Source organism: Xiphophorus couchianus, chromosome 12 (genome assembly GCF_001444195.1).
Source record: "Xiphophorus couchianus chromosome 12, X_couchianus-1.0, whole genome shotgun sequence".
NCBI lineage: Eukaryota > Metazoa > Chordata > Actinopteri > Cyprinodontiformes > Poeciliidae > Xiphophorus > Xiphophorus couchianus.
In genome coordinates this window covers 10,104,928-10,123,221 of record NC_040239.1, presented here as the reverse complement: position 1 = coordinate 10,123,221, position 18,294 = coordinate 10,104,928, and the positions used below count along the sequence as shown (strand labels likewise).

The 18,294-nt window shown below is 36.0% G+C and overlaps 1 protein-coding gene across 3 annotated transcripts in view; it reads left to right on the top strand.

Annotated features, from left to right (window-relative positions):
* Nucleotides 1–18,294, top strand: part of gpat2 (glycerol-3-phosphate acyltransferase 2, mitochondrial) — a 145,299-nt gene that overhangs the window by 88,484 nt on the left and 38,521 nt on the right. For all 3 annotated transcript variants that reach the window (XM_028033987.1, XM_028033988.1, XM_028033986.1), the window contains exons 3-10: nucleotides 6,905–7,008; nucleotides 8,288–8,395; nucleotides 10,785–10,855; nucleotides 10,967–11,077; nucleotides 11,502–11,624; nucleotides 15,249–15,348; nucleotides 17,359–17,492; nucleotides 18,025–18,124. In XM_028033987.1, coding sequence (XP_027889788.1) covers nucleotides 6,934–7,008; nucleotides 8,288–8,395; nucleotides 10,785–10,855; nucleotides 10,967–11,077; nucleotides 11,502–11,624; nucleotides 15,249–15,348; nucleotides 17,359–17,492; nucleotides 18,025–18,124 — 822 coding nt within the window. In that variant the 5' untranslated portion in view covers nucleotides 6,905–6,933. The remainder of the gene's footprint in view (nucleotides 1–6,904; nucleotides 7,009–8,287; nucleotides 8,396–10,784; nucleotides 10,856–10,966; nucleotides 11,078–11,501; nucleotides 11,625–15,248; nucleotides 15,349–17,358; nucleotides 17,493–18,024; nucleotides 18,125–18,294) is intronic.

Below are 18,294 nucleotides of genomic sequence, written 5' to 3'. Positions count from 1 at the left end.
TTATGTTATAATGTTATTTCCTCATCAAAAACATACCTGGACTGTCGCCTTGGTTTCATGCATGTTTGAGAAATCTTTTAATCTCCCATGGCAACCATTCAGCGGTGCAAAACGCCTGGGGTATCGAGCACCACCTTTAAGACACAGCTCCAAAGAGGAGCTGCAGTTTCTAAGCTTCTGTCTCAAAGAGCAGACTGTCCCCTGCGACTCCCCAACTCAGCTCCTCCAGACTAGCCAGCAGCAAATAGCAAACACCTGGTGGAAGTGCGCGTCTGCTGAGCTCCTTATGGGAGCTACTTCACAGTAAAAATGTAGGTAAAACATTGTTAAAGGGTTAATAGAGGAGTGATGTTGTGATGACTTCCTGAAGGTGGAGTTTCAGAGAGATTGACTTTTTAAAAAGACTGAGGCGTTAAAAGAAATTTGAATTTGTAATTTAAGTCATATTTGATATATATATAAAGTTTTTATAACTGAAGTTAACATGGCTACTTGATTGTTCTATAAAATGTCAATATGTGCCTGGAAAACACATGACACTACCAATTTGAAAATCATAAATGGGAAATTTTGTATTTTTTTAGTTATGTTGGCAACTTAATAACTCATTATCCATTGTAGCCATGGATTAGCAAAAGCCTTTCTTTGCAATAAAAATCTGCTTTTCAATTGCATACTTACTTTATACTTTTGATTAAAATCAACAGCACAGATCGCTGGAAATATATCAGGAATCTGTACATTAGTTTCACTTTTACACTAAATAAATTGAGATAAATTACCTTTTTTAATTGGCTTCTAAAATGATTCATCTGTATGAAAGTTAAAGTTCAAAGCAGTGTAGAGAAATTTAAAGCTTTTCTGTTTTAAACCATCAAACCTTCTTTGAGTCGATTCAGATGCAAACAATTCAAGTATATAAATTGCACATTCCTTTCTATACATCGGTATCAAAACACACATTATGTGAGCAGTGTGCAGGGGAATGGCTTCATGCTAAGTAAGCAAAATCTTTCTATAAAAATAAATAGGACATGCCTGGTGGGACAGACAAATGGCATTCATTACATTCTTATAATACACCACTTGTAATTGACGTCTTCAATTGAAAGTTGCTTTACGCAGAAGCAGTATGGAGTTACTCCAGAAGATAAGGTGTTGCATGTGAACTGAATGGTGTTGTTGTATATAAATGAGTCTAATCTTTACAGTACATCTATACACATGCACACATTCAAATTTAAATGCAAATTAAAGGAGAGTCTGAGACTCGACAAGATGTTTGTCCAAAATAAGTTTCCATCATTTTAAATCGACCAGATTGTGCACACACAACCTCTTCAATCTTTCTATTTATTTAGTTTTGTTTTTAATGAATACTGATTTAATTTTAATTTTCATTTATTTGTATAAATGAGCTTCTCGCAGAGGTTTAAACTCCATATGCGCAACATATCCAGGAACCATGAAATAAAACACAATAAAACAACTCAACGGCTAATAACAGTAAAACGTCAGCAACAATGAAACACAAGCAATATCAAAATATACCAAGCATTAAAAATTCATTAACGTGCAGCTATAAATGTTGTTTGTTTAGATAATTAATGGCCAGTGTGTAGAGTTTTTTTCCCTTTGTGTTTTAAAGTTCGTACTGTACTGAGCGCAACCTCCTTATTGTTTTATGCCTGCTGAATCGAGTGAAAACAGCCAGCAGGCATTAGGGATTTTTTTTGTTGGCACAACACAGCACAGAAAAACGATAACATTAATTCTTTATCATGCATTTTTCAAAACAATGGTTAAAAATACAAACAGGTAATACAGGCATGAGATCAGAAAATAACATTTAAAGCTAATTACAGCAGTGCTTGCAGCCCGTAGGGCATGTTTGGCATTTCCTTTATGTTAAAAACTTTCTTCAGTCGACTACAAAAATAAAACAAAACTAAATTATGTTATTGGGGGACTAAATTATTCAATGTTTCCCAAGATGGAGAATCTGTAAAGGCTGTAAAATATTTCATGATTACACTGGCGGCAGAGGCAAGATTTTGTGGTTAACAAAATTAAAAAGAAACAAACTTTGTCTTGTAATGGAACGTTTTATGACATTCTAGATGATTACTAGTTAACGTGCGGACAAAATCATGACAACTTAATATATTTGTAATATTTTATTACCTTTTGAATCAATAGTGATATCATGTACCAGATGGCAGGAGATTAAACAGAATATGGGAGAGGTTAAAGGAAGTTCTTGCTAAACTGATTTTTTTTTCTGCAACATCGCCTCCAAAAATAATCTCTTGAGGCAGGAAGAGACACCTTGATGACTCCTTCAGACATTCCCACCTTAGATTGCAAACTCTGTCAGTTCCAGTGCAGTTACTGCACCAAGTTGGGATGCAACTCACCATGATGCTTGTGGCGGTGCCCTGATGAAAGGTGGTGTTCTTTCATGCTTCAGGCTCTGGTGGACTTACCTCCTCTTCTAAGGTTTATTGGTGAGATAGAGAAGTTGGGACTCCAAGGAAACTCTTCAGTAATGATGACAGCGATCATTACAGCTTAATTATAAAATTCATGATCACATTATTTTAAGATCAAAGAACATTGAGAAAAGGCAACGGAAAAAAAAAACACTAGTCAGGGGGCTTGGCATGTAGAAGTTTTTGCTCCTGTGATTTAATTATTTATGACTCTTGCAAGTCAGGTTTCTCTGTATTGCACCATTTACAACTTAATTTAACAAGCTTTACTGCAAAACAAAGGAAAAAGGTAGAGAATCACATTAACACTGAATAACATTAAAAGAACAAAAGGTTAATATTAAACCATCACATTAAAAAGTAAACAAAGTGCAAATTTAATATAAAACGTCAAGACATGATTAAAATGAACCGATAAAGAATTTCTTTTTACCTTTTTTTCTCTTTCTTTTTTCACCAACTTATATCATTTCTGTACTGCAGTTTGGTGCCGTTTTAAACCTGTTTTTAAGAGTGCTGTATTAATAAATTTGACATTGACTTTATGGGAATGCTGTTATTTTCAGTACTAATTTAAAGGAGTCAATAATTTATGAAGATTTTAGGTTTTGAGAGGGTTTGCTCCAGAGCTTAGGAGCACAAGCTTGGATTTGAACCAAGGACCTTCCTGCTGCAATGCAACACTTCTACCAACTGTGACAGCCGTGTTTTTTATTTTATTTTCTAAAAGATAATGCTTAATAGCAAATTACTCACCACATAATAACTGTTGGTCTTCCCAAACATGTTGCCTCTTTTTATTCCACGGTAATGAAAGTATGTTAAAAGTAATTTTAGTTGAACAGATATGTGTGTAACGTGTTGGGTTCTTCTATCAGTATAATTTGGGTTTTGTTGAAACCAATCAGTCTTAACCAAACCTGGTGCCCTGTGCAGATTTACTTCCTCTGCAGCATTTGTTCGGAGCCTTGCTGCTGCAGTATTGATTCTGCTAAGAGATAAAAAAACCCAACATGGATGATTAAAATATGCAACCTGTCATTCAACCAGAGATTAAAGCAGGGATGACTTTTTGAGAACTATTTATGGTAAAATATAGTCACACTGTGCTTAAAGCAAAGCTGTGATAGAGTTCTTGGCATAGAAAAATCCTTCTTTTATAGTCCACTGTGCTATACTGTCATGCTCCAGTGGTATATATCACAGGATGGTAACCAAACACTAGAATTACAAAGGGATTTAGATGTTGCTCATCTCTTTTTTGCTGCCACAGTAGTTTCTTCAATACTTCTTTCTCTACAAAGAAAAGGAAGATGAAGGATTTTTTTAAATGAGCTTTCAATCTGTGACTTTACTTGTCCTTAAATCCTCTAAGTTACACTTTGGCTTTAAAAAAGAGCAGTTCAGTTTTAGTCATCACATTGACTAAAGTTTTATTATATCACATTTTCATCAAATGTTTGTTTTTGTCTCAGCAGTGATGTGCTGTAGGTGGAACATTATTGCAGTTGTGCACCGCAGCAAAAAGAACAATGAGATGATGAAACACTATTCAGCTGAAGCATAAAAAAAGTCCAGATGAAATATTTTCTTTATAATCTGTTTTTTTTATGTTATTTGCACACTTGGAGCCTCTAGTGTTCAGGGAAGGACGTTGAAGAAAGAAAGGTCCAAATATGGATTAATACTTTTTTCCTGGGAGTTGCAGTCAGTGTTTGATTGACAGGTTGTTTAGCTTAAATACCTTCAGGTGGGTAAGGCCTCTTATTGGCTTCAAGCTTCAGCATTTCAAGACTGTAGCAGGAGGTGAGGACAGCTAATATTTCTGCAAACTCCATAAAAATTATATATAATAGAGAATCAATATTCTGGTACCGTAGGTGTTTACTTGTGGTTTCAAGTTAGCTGTTATTTTGACAATTTTTTCTTTTACTGAGTTTTTAGCTACCGTGTAGCTAGCCTCTTTTTGTAAATATGTTGTCATTCATCAACAGTGTAGCAGTCAAACTGTTTGGTTAAGGTAATTAATGCATGTTCATAATTACTTACTTATGAAGTTATTTACATATTTTGTGGCACCAATGGTATTTATTCTTAGTTTTGGACAAAATTGTGCAAAGAGAGAAGTTCGGTGTAGTTGCACCGTTAGCTTATTAGCACATCAGCTAAAAGAAGTAATAATGTAGATCTAAAAAGTGTAACATATTTATGAAAATAATAACTTGCAATGTAAGGATCTACTTTTCTAGACAATGTTATAATTTTCTTAAGGAATAATAATTGTCGTAATTTAACTCAAAGATTATAAATCAATATAAAATTGATTCATTGGATGGCAACATATACACCGTCAATATTGTACTCATCATAAACAAGAGAAAACATTTAAGTTTATAATATCTACATCTTTATGAAATTAACTAAGGTGTTAAAAGGATTATTATCTTTCCTTACATTTGATTATTGTACACTTGATATCCCCCACCAACCCCATAAAATAGCAGTTAAAGCAGTCAAAAAAAAAGTTTTTTGACTTTATTTAGATAGTCATCATTGAAAAGATAGTAAAACAATACAAGATGTCATTTCTGGAAAAGCAACATTAGTTTCAATATACATCAAACAAGCATTTTCAGGACATTGTTTACATCCTTCTGTAAACAATGTTATTGATGGTAAAACCTTTTAATGTCATTGCAGCAGCCTTTCGCCTCTGATAATGGTGATGCACTCCAAGTGTTGACATTTGAAAGTCCTCCTTGCCATCACCCTCATCTTTAGCTCCCTTCTCTGATTCTTTAGTGAATTAATTGGGATATTATAACTTTGAGTCAGCAAAGTTTGAAGCCTGTTTGTAAACTTAAGATTATGTTAAGCCTATATAAGCTGCAACTTAAACAGTCACATTTAGAGTAAAACTCCACAGTCTTAGCATAATGCTGTCTTTATCTTTTTCTATGTGTTCTTTTATTCCCTCTTGCATTTATTATACAGTCCAATTTGAGCCTTTGGTGATTCTCTGGCCTTATTAATTCACAGCTTTACGCCCTTTGGCCCCGTTTTACCCCACAGTTTTACTGCCATCTTGTCCTCTATATCTGCAAAGATTCCCAGAGCCTGGAGAACCTCTTCTCAATGTCTGTATTCCCACTGGACTTGTTAATGAATGTGGGAACTTGGAGCTAGTTGAAATGGAGCGTCTCCCCATGGGTGCATCTTAAGTTTTAATTAGCAAAGTTAATGGGGCAGAGAGGGATCAACAGAGTGAAAGACAGAGATGCAAAGGGAGCGTCTCCTGAGCATAATGAGTTTTCTGAATCTGATGGATGAACACGGATATATTTAAAGAGCACTTGATGACATCAGGACACATCTTCATCCTTTTGTAGTGGAAACTAAGGTTTCCACGAACCAATGTATATTTTCACAGGATGGCAACTTTATTTCCTAGGAGATTGCAGACCTCTTCTTGATCTGCAGTAAAACTACCTTAGTTTTATCTGATTACTCACTTGAAGACCAGCACAGCCAGTTCTATATATTCACTAATCTGTTTAGGTCTGAACCCATTAGATTTTGACCAGTTCTCATTAATGCATATCCAAGTGGCCGAGGGACCAACAATAGTTATATAAGCTTTAATGATTTATAACCCACCGGTGAGTGCCCTGCTGCTCCTGAGCAAAGCTCCCCTCCACCTCTAACCTCCTAGGAGAAAATATTTCCTTGTTTTATTCCTGCCTGCATACATAAGTTATCGCAGAAGTTTTAAAACTACAGTTTTAATAAAATGACAAACCAGTGCAATGAAACGCTTTTCGGCCTCAACTTAAAAAGGTTACAGTTTCGGTCAGAAGTCTACATACCAATCAGGAAATTGTCATTAATTTTATGCTTTAGATTATAAATGAGCTTCTCTTGAAATGTGCACAACAAAAATGCTGCACCGGATTTCCAAGTTTTTTTCCGTGTTTTTGCTCTGATTGGACCCCGTCATTTCTGTCCAATGGGAGCTACATTTATCGTCCACGTGGTTTTGTTTACAAATTACAATCTTCTTGAAAAAACGTACCATACATGCCAAGAAGAGTGGTTAAATATCCAGATATTTCTTTGGTGGAAACTTCTTGGTGGCTACAAAATAGTTTGATTCTTGCTCATTTTGCAAAAATGTTGGTGGAGTTTTATGGCTAAGTCCAAGCTTGTATAATTTTATAAATTCCACATGGATTTGAGAAAATCAGCAGGAAGTTATAATCTCAGCTAAATCAGTCTCTGTGAAAGACTTGTTTTTGAATTCACTCCGAAACATTTTATAGTAGTCAAAATGTAAAAAAAAAAAACAACAAAAAACCTCAGTATTTAACATGATGGCAGATAATTTGATTGTTTCTGCTTTGTTTTCTTGATAGGTGTCTGGCAATAAATCTGCAGGGGCTGCATGATGTTGAACGAGAAAGGAGATAGGATAAACAACAACACAAGCCTTCCACCAATTCAGCAAAATAGACCTGCTGTAAGAACTCTGCTTGTCTCCCACTGTCCTTTTCCTCTTACCCTGTGTGCGCTAATCTCAACCGCTTTGTTCTTCACAATCACTAGAGAACACGCTTGGCCCCCTGTGCTTAATTCTGTTTGATGTTTACCAAATCACAGAATGCTGTGTGATGCGTCAGTGAGTCATGTCGAGCCATCAGAAAACGAACAGAGTTTTCAAAGGATTACTAAATACTGCATGAATACAAAAACTTTGCCTACACGCTTGAATCATTCACTGTTTCTCCTCCTCCTTCCTTCCTTTATACTTTTTCCACAGAGTTACTGTGGCAGTTCAAATTATTGATATTTAAATGAAAGCTTTGTCACTGCTGCAGTGTCAGGCCTTTTTTGCCTCTGACTGAGTCTTCTGGAATCCATCTTCATTATTTCAGTCATTGATTTCAGGGGATTCATTAACTCATCTTGTCTAAACGGCATGATCCCTCTAGCGCCAAACCATTCACAGTAACGCCACACACCAAGCAAGATAAGAAGCCTTTTTGTGTTTATCAAACTGAGAAATATTACTGACAAACAAGACCAAACCGCAGCTGATTAGTAAACAGGACACACACACACGGTTTGAAATGTTCTGTGCATTCATTATTGGTTCTCAAAGGGATCATTAACTGCGTTTCCTTGACCATCTGATTGCACAAATTGAAATTATGAAAATAAATTAATGGAAACACGACAATTTTAAAAAAGCCTCATGTTTTTCTATAAAAAGTTTTTGAGCTAGCGTGAGGTGGTTTTTCAGCTGTATCGGATCGCAATTAGAAACTGCAGTGGAAACACCAGAGGTTACTACTGGTGGAAAAGATGAAGAAGATGACAGGAAGTGGCAGGTAGATGAAGGCTGATGAAATGTCAAATTATTTTAACAGATATATTTTTAAGAATTAATTCAGTGTTCTGTGCTGCAGTGTGACAAGTTTTTGCTTTTTATTTCAGCACTTTAACTGGAACTGTTAAGTGACTAATTTTCAACTACAAATCGTATCTTTTGAAAATATAAATCCTAGAATTGAATTTTCTGTTTTCTCAAAGTCAGACCAGAAACAAAGTCTTTAACACCCTGTCACAAATTCAAACTGTTTCTTTTCCTGAATTGTTGTGAAATCTTGCTGGCTTTTCTGAAATCTGACCTCTGCTTGTTGGAATGATTTCCCTTTGAGAGCCTCCATCATCACCACTAAGTTTGTGTCTTTTTAGTCCTGGTTTAAGTGACATATTTGCGTATTCCTACCTTGCAGTTGTCATGGGAACCGAAGATCAAGAAACGTGTGACTGTCCCCTCCTGTCTGGGCATGTTCAGACCCGTTATGGGTCAGTGTTGCCACCAGTGCACCCCGGACAGTCTGGTGAGTAAATCGTCCACAAGTGGAACTAGGCCTGTCACGATAGCAAATTTTGCTGAGCGATTAATTGTCTCAAAAAATTATTGCGATAAACGATAATATTGTCTGAAGACCTTTTTACACTGATTTAATAGAAATGACGTAATAATGCATGCGATTTCCTGCCAAAGATAGATACACTTTATTTTCAAAAGAAACTAAATAAACAAAACAACCAAAAACAAAATGGATTCTCAGTCTCCATTAACAAAAAATGTACTTGATAAAAACTAAACAACATAAAGCCAAAGTGGAAATAAATACTGCATTCAACCAAAAGAGTGCAGATTATGAAGTCTGTATACTATGTTGCCCTTCAGTAATAATTAGATGTAAATAGAGAAGATGGGCACATCAACTACCTGATGCAATAGTTCACACTACACAATTTTTTGCTCCTATTTTTCCCCATACAACAATCTTAGACCTTTGGTCTTCCTAAGATTGTGTGGTGTGTTACGGTAGATCGTCGTTGCCGCTCCGATCTAAATCAGGGTTTTTCCCGACTGGGAGCTTTAACTCCACCTGTTGAATGTGACAGGCAGCCAATCAGAAAGCACGGATTCTCCTCCGCGTTTTCTGAGGGGAAATTACGTCGGGGAATCCCAAACAGCTGACACAGAGCAACCCGAAGTCCAGCAGATGTGGAAACAACATTAATGTTTATTCAACATGCAAAGAATATAGAAATGACCAGAGGAGGAGTTGGAGCGAAATTGCTACCGCAGTTGATAAACCCGGTAACTTTTCAGCTGTTCTTCGTTAACGTGACGTAAACAGGTTATAATGATTTTCATTCAGTCAGGACTTTACGCTGACACTAGCCACATGCATTGCAGGTAGATTGTAGTAATGCATTGATTAATGCCTGGTTTTAAAATTAGTTCACTGGACTTGTAGCCATTATTTTGTACCCATTGTTGGACACCACATGGCAGGAACGAACCCGATCAAACCGTTATACCTAGGATTTCTGTCCGTTATACCTAGGATTTCTGTCGACTAATGTGTGATCTGTCAGGTTTTGAAAATGGGCCGACAATCAGCTGACAGCTCTAAGATGTGTCATGTGCGCTGGGCTTTACACTAAGGAAATGAGGAAGGGAGGGTCAGTGGAGAGCACCGGAGTTGAGCCTTTTTTCATTCGGTGTCATTCGGGGAAAGAGAAAAAGGTCGGAAGAGACGATAATGCCGATAATTGAAATGACGTCGATAGTTTTAATTTATCGTACGATTTATCGTTTATCGCGACAGGCCTAAGTGGAACAAAGTTAGACACAGAAAACAGGAAGGTAGAAAATTAAGTGATGACATAAAAATAGCTGAATTTAGTTTTTGTTAAGGTAACGATGTATGGTTATTTTTTTTACTACAATGTTTTAACCTTTGCCATACCTGAAAAATGCTGACTATGCATTAGCATCCCAAAATAAGTTGGATTTTCCTTACAGATGTGACACAATTTAGCTTTATACTGTACAAATCCAGAACTTAACCCAGGACTGAAACAAACATTTAGATTTATACTTACTAATAGAATCAAACATGGAGAACTAATATTTATAGAGTTATATAAATATTTAGTTTTATGTCTCACTAATCTTATCAAAAATGGAGAATCAACATCTAGCTTTGAGATGAAGAATCCAAACAAACCCCTAATAGTTTATAGTAGTACTACTTATTCTTATTAAACGTGGGGGACCAATATGTAGTCTTATACTTTACTTTTTTTTTGGTTTTGTTGTTTTGTTTGTATTACTTTGTAATTCATGTGAAGCACTTTGAACTGTCGTGTTGCTGAAAATGTACCATATATAAAATGACCTTAAATGGAAATAAGCAGGCATTACAATTATGTTAGATTTATTGAAGAGATGCATTTTCAAAACAAATTTTTGACCAAATACACACTGTCCCACTTTCTGTGCTCTGTAGATAGATCATAAAAACAACGGTATCACTTATTTGTCTGTACTTATCGTGAAAATAAGCACACTTGGGTAAATATATATGGTTACGACTTGAACAGAAACTCTCTGACTGTAGATTTGTCCACATTTTATTCTGGAATCCTTTTTACTTTCCTCTCTCACTCTTTGTGTTAAGATTTTTCTCAACATTAATCTGTTTTGCCCAATATTTTTTTTAAACTTGTATTGTATAGCCCAGTTTAAATAAAATGTGGAATCTATTCCTTTTTTGCCTGTGTGGCTTTAAGCTTTTATTCTTCTTTTGATTTCCATATTTCCAGTAGTCATTTAAACATTAATTAGCTTCTATTTGTTTACAAATGTGTGATTACTACTTTGATTTGTCTTAATTAAAATATCCAAATCCTTTTCATGTTTAGAACAAAAAGCTTGGCCAAAACTCTTTCCTTGGCTTCCGCAACCTGCTGAGCATCAACGAGACACAAACCAGGTACTGATGTTATCTGCAGTATTCAGACTCTTCCTTTTGAAGCTTTTTTTTTGTTTCCAGTGCGTTCACTGATGCCTGCTACTTTGAGCTTTGCTTTTTTTCCTGTTTCAGATATCGAGGCTGGCTGGTGCGCAGGGTATGCTGCATTTTGTATGTGAGTGGGTGCAAGGTTTATGGGAGTCCCGTTACCGACAGGCTGGAGAGAATCTGTCAGAGCAACAGGTACCTGAAGAGAAAAAGAGTGGGAGGGAGAGGCAGGTGCAAAGATGCCAGAGGAGTGTAAATAAATGATAGGCTACGATCCAGAAAATGAAATGGCCTGCAAGAGCTCTGGAAAAGAAAAAGGGACTAGGAAGATAACAGACTCAAACCAAGATACAGAAAATGGAGCCTATCATCCATTTCTGTGCAAACTGAATGAAAAGAAGTGGGCTAACTTTGGACCTTCCCTATCTCTGTCACAGTCCCCAGTATCTGTTGTTTTCCCTCCTCCTGTGTAATTGAGTTTAAGCTTTATGTAATCATGTCACTAAGGGCTGCTACTCTTGCTGTTGTCGTGTTTCTGGAAGGCGGATGTTTGTGTAAATGCAGCACAAATGCAGCTTTGTGCCGTTTCACCCTGCTGTCCTGTGACCGTGTGTTTCAGGGTTAGGGAGGCGCTCACAGCGGCTCATAAAGCACCCGAGGGGGAAGACAGCCAAGGGCAGCTCAGTCTTCTCTCACCGCTCCTGTCCCTCATTAACACCTGCATTTCCCCCGGCCTCATCAGGTGTGTGTGGGGGTGGGGGTGGGAGGGTGGGGTGCAAAAAGTGTCGAGAAAGAGCTTTCGAGCCGCAGCACTTCATATTTTATATGTGAAGAAGCACTAACTTTACATTCAGTCAGTTTAAGATAAGAAAAGATAGGATAATCCTTTATTAGTTCCACAAATGGAAAATTTAAGCTGCCAAGACAGAAAGTGGACAGAACAAAAGAAGACAGAAATAAAAACTGCATAGTGCAGAAAGATGGCATCAAACATGCTGAACTAGAAATATAAATATAAAAATATCAATATATAGCTCTGGAAAAAATTAAGAGCCTACAGCACTGAACCCCCATTGAAAATTTCCTGGTTAATCCACCATGTATGGATTTCTGAACTCTTCCTGAGTTAAAACATTTGTATTGTTGTTCCTAAATGAATATGAACTTGTGTCCTTTGCATTATTTGAGGTCTGAAAGCATTGCATCTTTTCATTAATTTGACCATTTCTCATTTCATGCAAATAAATACAAAATTGTTGCTTGAAATGTTAGAGACATGTTAGCATTTCATAGAATAAAAGAACAATGTTCATTTTACTCAAACATATACCTATAGAAAGTAAAATCAGAGAAACCTATAATTTTAAGTTGTTAATTTTTTCCAGAGCTGTAAATATGCAAAAAATATTGATGGATATATACTATATATATATATATATATATATATATATATATATATATATGTATGTATGTATGTATGTATGTATGTATGTATGTATGTATGTATGTATATATATATATATATATACACACACACACACCTACAAGTAAACATGCACACGCATACATAGACATATATATAGACACACCTGCATGCATTTAGGAAAGTAGCTCGATTATTATAACTCCTAAGCTGCTTATTTTGCTTGTGATGTTTTACTTTTTTGATCGCCAGCATTAAACCCCATAAAAATGATCAAAACAAGCAATAAACTGATCCTAATAACAAATACTGTTTGCGTTGCTAAAGTCTTGCATAACTTATTTTCTTCCATCAAGTTCTATTGCCGTCCGGTTAATGAGCTAGTGGAGGGCATGTTTTTCATTATAATAAACAAGGACTCCATTGAACAGAAGGCCCTTGAGCCTTAAATACATAACGAAGCCCTGGATCTGAGTTGGAGATGTTCTTTGGCGTATTAATTGATAATAGCCATAAGCTGCATCTGTAGTTGCTATGGTGAAGTTGGATTAAAAATAGGATCAAAGTACTTCATGTTTAAAATACATAGAAAACAAGTCAAGGCAACTTACAGATTTAAAACAGGAAAAGTTTCCTTCTGCATCTGTTTATCAAAAACAGAAATCTACCATGCTTTAAACTTTCTTATTTTGAATACATTTTGTAGTTTTACTTTTTATGTCTTCTCTAATTTGAAGTGTTCAAAGTTGCCATATTGGTCACTTTTCAGGTTTTTCTCTTGCTGTCACATTTTACATTCAATTGTGTAATTCTAATCTTTTCAAATTGTTGCAATCATGCATGTGTAATTATCGTAATTGTCTCTATTCCCAGCCTGAAAACGGCTGCTGGGAAAAAAAGTGTCATATAGCACACAAATAATAGCCATTTTTTGATGAATGGGTTACATTATCATTTGTATTCTGTTGTGATTCCTCATTTAGAGTAGTATAGTTGAAAACTAGTTTAGAGACGAACACAAGGACATTAGTTGTATATCAAAGAATCATCAGATGTTGTAATGAAGTTAAACTATATTAATGTTTATCAAAGTCAACTTGAGGAGTGAATACTTTTTCTGTGAAAAAGATTTCTGTGTATTTTCTTGGGAAAAATAATTTAAAACATGTTCAGGAAACATGTAACAATTGAAGAGAGTAAGTGAACAATAAAGTCAAGAGTCACATCTGTTTATAATTAGCCATTATCTACTTATTACTGAAAAACTAACTCAAAGAAAATATATGAAACAAGTAAACACCATCCAAGCAGTATATAAAGCATCTCCCTCCTGATTTAAAATTAAATGTAACAGAAACACCCAATGTAACCATAACGCAATTAAATTCCTTTATTTATATATATATATAGAGAGAGAGACAGAGAGAGAGAGCAAATTTACAACAAATGTCTGAAGACACTTAATAAAAAAACTCATAAAAATCTGAAAATTGCAAGGAAAACTCTTGTTTTTCAGAAGATTAAAATAAGAAATTGTTTTGCATAGTTATTTATTCTATTGCCTAATTTTCCACAAAACATCCCCTTTGTAAGCTGTCATCATCAGACAACTTCGGGAAAGGAATGGAAGAAAATATCTTCCCGTCTTAAGCACTTTAAATTGCCTTGCTGCTGGAAATATGCTATATAAATAAAATTACTTTACCCTAAGCTGTGAACATGCCTTTAATTCAGTTCTTGGGCAGACTACTCAGAAAGAGGTCTAGAGGACATTCACACCAGCTCTGTTTAGTCCGCTTTAATCAAACTCCAGTTCTTTTGCCTGGAAAGTTGGATTCTTTTTGGGAGGTGTGAACATGCAATCAAACTCTGGCGCAGATCAAAACAGCAAACTCTGGTGATCTCGGTTTGGTTGAAGTGAAGTCTGGAGAAAAGGCTCATGGTATTATACCAAAGACACAAGAGAAATCCTACAACTGTTAGAATCTGATGCCGCTCCATGTCACTTACATTTACAGAGAGACTCTTGTGATTGCCATACATAGAAATTTATGATAAAGCAGGACGTGAACAAAACAAAGACACAACCTACTGAGTTCACCTGAAGTGGCCAGCAAAAAGACAATTCTTACTCATTACATTTGGATCCTTTTCTACACCTTATTATAGCATTGACAAGAGCTAAAATTAGGTTTTCCTGATAAAAAATAAACTCAGATTTGTCACTCTGGAGGCTTTTATATACTTTCCCCTTTGGTTAGTGACTGGTAAAACAGAAAACCCGTTTTTGATGTCATCTTCTGATTGACTCACACAGGCTTGCCTGAAACACTGAAAGGCTCCTATGATTGAGACATTTCAAAATGTGGCTACCTACAATCTATCAGTCATTTATCACCCTTCTCAAGATGACACTTCTCCAGTCACAAACTTGTCTTAGGGAGACTTTTGGAGCCGTGAACATTTCAGGTTCTCAGATCCTTTTTTGTGCTTTTAGTCACAGATGATGTCAAAAATTGAGCTAATGTCTGATGAAATACATCTAAACTTGTCCCTTTCTTCCTCTCTATGAAACTTTTCAGGCTTTTCTTGGGGCTTAACAAATCTCTTTTCCCCATTTCTGCTCTCCTCTTTTCTTGCTCATTTATAGCTACGACCTTTGTCTCCATCTGCAGCTGTCACCCTCACAACCCATCCTCTTTATCGCTTTCCGCTTCGCCTCCTCCCCATGTCATCACTCATCCCTATTCTCCCTACTTTGTCTCACTCCCATCGATCTCATTTACATGTTGTTCAGCCGGTCTACATCCTCCTTTTTTTAAGTTACTTTCTGCTACTCATTGTTAGCAGCTATATGTCTTAAGTTTTACAACAGCCTCTCTGTATTCATTTTTTCTCTTCTTTCCGTTTAAATGTCTCTACACATTATCATATCCTGAGTAGATTCATGTCCTGGGTGATGCTGAAGATGTTTGCCTCTGTGTTTGGAAGTATTCAAGTCAACAAAAATCATCTTCCAGCTTTACACAAAGCAACACTAGAGGTATGAATTTTTTTTTTTTTAAATCTTTCCATCCAGTGTTACAACTCTTGCTCACAAGGTTTCGGTCCAGGAAAGTGTACTTACTAAAGTATTTTTACACAGAAACTGTAATGTTTAACCTTCATGCTCATCCATGCATGGTGTGTGAAATTAAACCATACCGCATCATATAATTAGATGGTAAACGGCTACAGTGGTGTTTGTCTTCAAGATAAATAAAATGTCTGTTTTCAGCAACTCTATACAAAAACAGCTGAAGATCTTTAAAAGTTTTTCTCGTCTTTTTAAACTTCTTTTGCTAAACAAAAAGTTATTCTAATTACACGCTTGACTAAACAGAAGTTAATGAGTCACGCTGCTGATGCAGAGTCACAAAGTAGGCATGAATTAGTTTCTTTGAGCTATGTCTTTTGCATTGATCTTACTAAGTTTTATACATATACAGTAAAATGTGAATCTTAACTTTTAACGATTACGATTGTTTTTGCATTTTTAGACAAATATAAGTTTTTCCTGTGTCACAATCAAGATATAATAAGCAGATAACTGTATATAAAGTAAGATTAGGTCTTATCCATGTTTTAATTGGGCTAAGCCTTCCCAAACTCTACTGAGCTTATTGTTCTTATGATGCTCATAATTACCTCATATAATTTAGGGCATTTTAGGAATTCTGAATTGATTTTTCACTTTGCTTTCTTAGACTAAAGGACAAACATACATCTGTTTGTGGGTTTGTTCACTGAACTCGTATCATAGAACAAAATGTTCTTAAAGTTGCAGAGTCATAATATCCAGAGTTTGCTAGAAATCCACTGAACAGCATATTTGCCTCCTCTGCTGCAGAGGAGACAGACTTTCAAGCTGAGGATATGTTAATAGTGGAAGGAAAACAGTGGTATTTCTGTAAAAGAACAAGTTTATTTTTTTATTAATAAAAACCTCCACTGTTCAACGATGTATTGATTAGTCTTTAGGTCAGGTACTGTTGCCATTCTTAGGGTTTCAATATTGAATTTATACATCAATATATCATTAACCAACCATCCATGTAACCATCCAATCCATACATATATAGTCCTATCCGTCTATTGATTCATCTGACATTCCTCCATTCTCCATCCATTCTTGCCTCTGTTGACATTCCCATCCATCCATCCATCCACCCACTTATCAATCCATCCATCCATCGACTCATCCATCCATCGACTCATCCATACAGTCTGTCCATCCATGACTCATCCATCTACTCATTCTTGCATCTATTGACTCATCCATCTATCCATCCATCGACTCATCCATCCATGCAACCATCCATTCGTCACCTGTACATATATTGACTTAACCATCTATTGATTCATCTGTCATTCCACCCCTCCATCCATCTTTGCTCCTGTTGACATTCCCATCCATCCATGCATCTATTGACTCATCACATTAATGCATTTGAATGAATAGCCCATTCCACTTTACAAAAGAGATAACATAAAGAGGAAAGAACATTGTATAAATATTGAAGCAACATCTGGAAACATCTTCAAGGAAGTCAAAGCTTGGGTGCAAAAGAATCTTCCAAACGCAAAATGACAGCAATCATGCCACCAAATTAATTACCAAGACATTGTTGTCTTAAGGACAAAGATTGTTGTCTTAAGGACAACAATGTCAATGTTTTGGAATGGCCACCAGAAATCTTCAGCTCAGCACAATTTTTACCAAATAATAAATAGAGTAAACTTATTTTTTGAAAAGTACTAAAAGTCTCTCTCATAATTGTGGTGTCTAGCAAATAGAAATCATTTTAGATATGTAAATCGCTGGTTTAAACTGTAAATTTACTTTCTTGATGCTTGATTTTACTGATATGTTGTGAAGTCTGTAGTATTTGATATCAGGACTGATTAAACATGAATGGTCACACACCTCTGCAGAGTCCGTCTCTGTTTGGAATAATAAATGGCAATGTGAGGAGTTTGTTTTATCTGAAACTGCTTCTGTTGTTTAATTCAGGGCTCTCCCCTGGTATATGTGTATCTGCGTCAAAGCGACGTGGACTGCGCTCTCATCTCTCTCGCGCTCCTCTGTCACAGCCTGAGAACGCCATACACTGTTTGTCCTCTCCACGTCAAAAGCTCCTTCCTAAGGTATACAGACTCAAACACACAAATGCTCAAAGATGTGTAAAGGCAAGGTGTGCTGCAATAACAAGTAACCTCCAACATTTCATCAGGTTACTTAATGCCGGTGTAGATTCTCAGTCAGCCATATTATGATCGCATTAACTGGAGTTATTTTGTTTCTTGAAGACATCTCGGCTCCCATCAAAAAGACTTCTTCAGTTCTAAAAAGATTAAAAATACATCCATCTGCTCATTCATTTAACATAGATGGCTTCTTTCACTTCTCTTCATCCACTTCTCTTCGTCTTCCCTGTCCAAATCCTGGACAGGGAAGACAGGTTTGATAGCAGAGTGAAAGACGCCATTTAATTTAAACATGAATACTAAAACTAAAAATCTTTCTAGAACTGAAAAGTCATTTTAGATGAGCTGTAAAAGCAAGATAAATCAAGTTGTAGTTGTTTTCTACTGAAGCACAGATGCCACTTTAGATGCTGGACTTAGTTGGTTTTAAAACAGAAACCAACGTGTAATTTATCATTCCTTTATCCTATAGATCCGTCTTGGAGAAAGTAGGTGTCATCCTGCTGCCTCCTAATGCAGCGACCGAACTTGAAGCTGAAATGGATCCTCTCTACTCTGCTGTCATGACTTCTGTAAGTCCAAACTATCCACATTTTCTTTATGGTTAAGAATTTAAGGTAACAGAAATTACTGATGATTTCCAGCATCACATCAGTTGAATAATTATTTGTTGCTCAGGAAGTCCCCCTTACCAAGATATACTTTAAAGTTGAAATAACTTACAAATTACTCATATTTTACA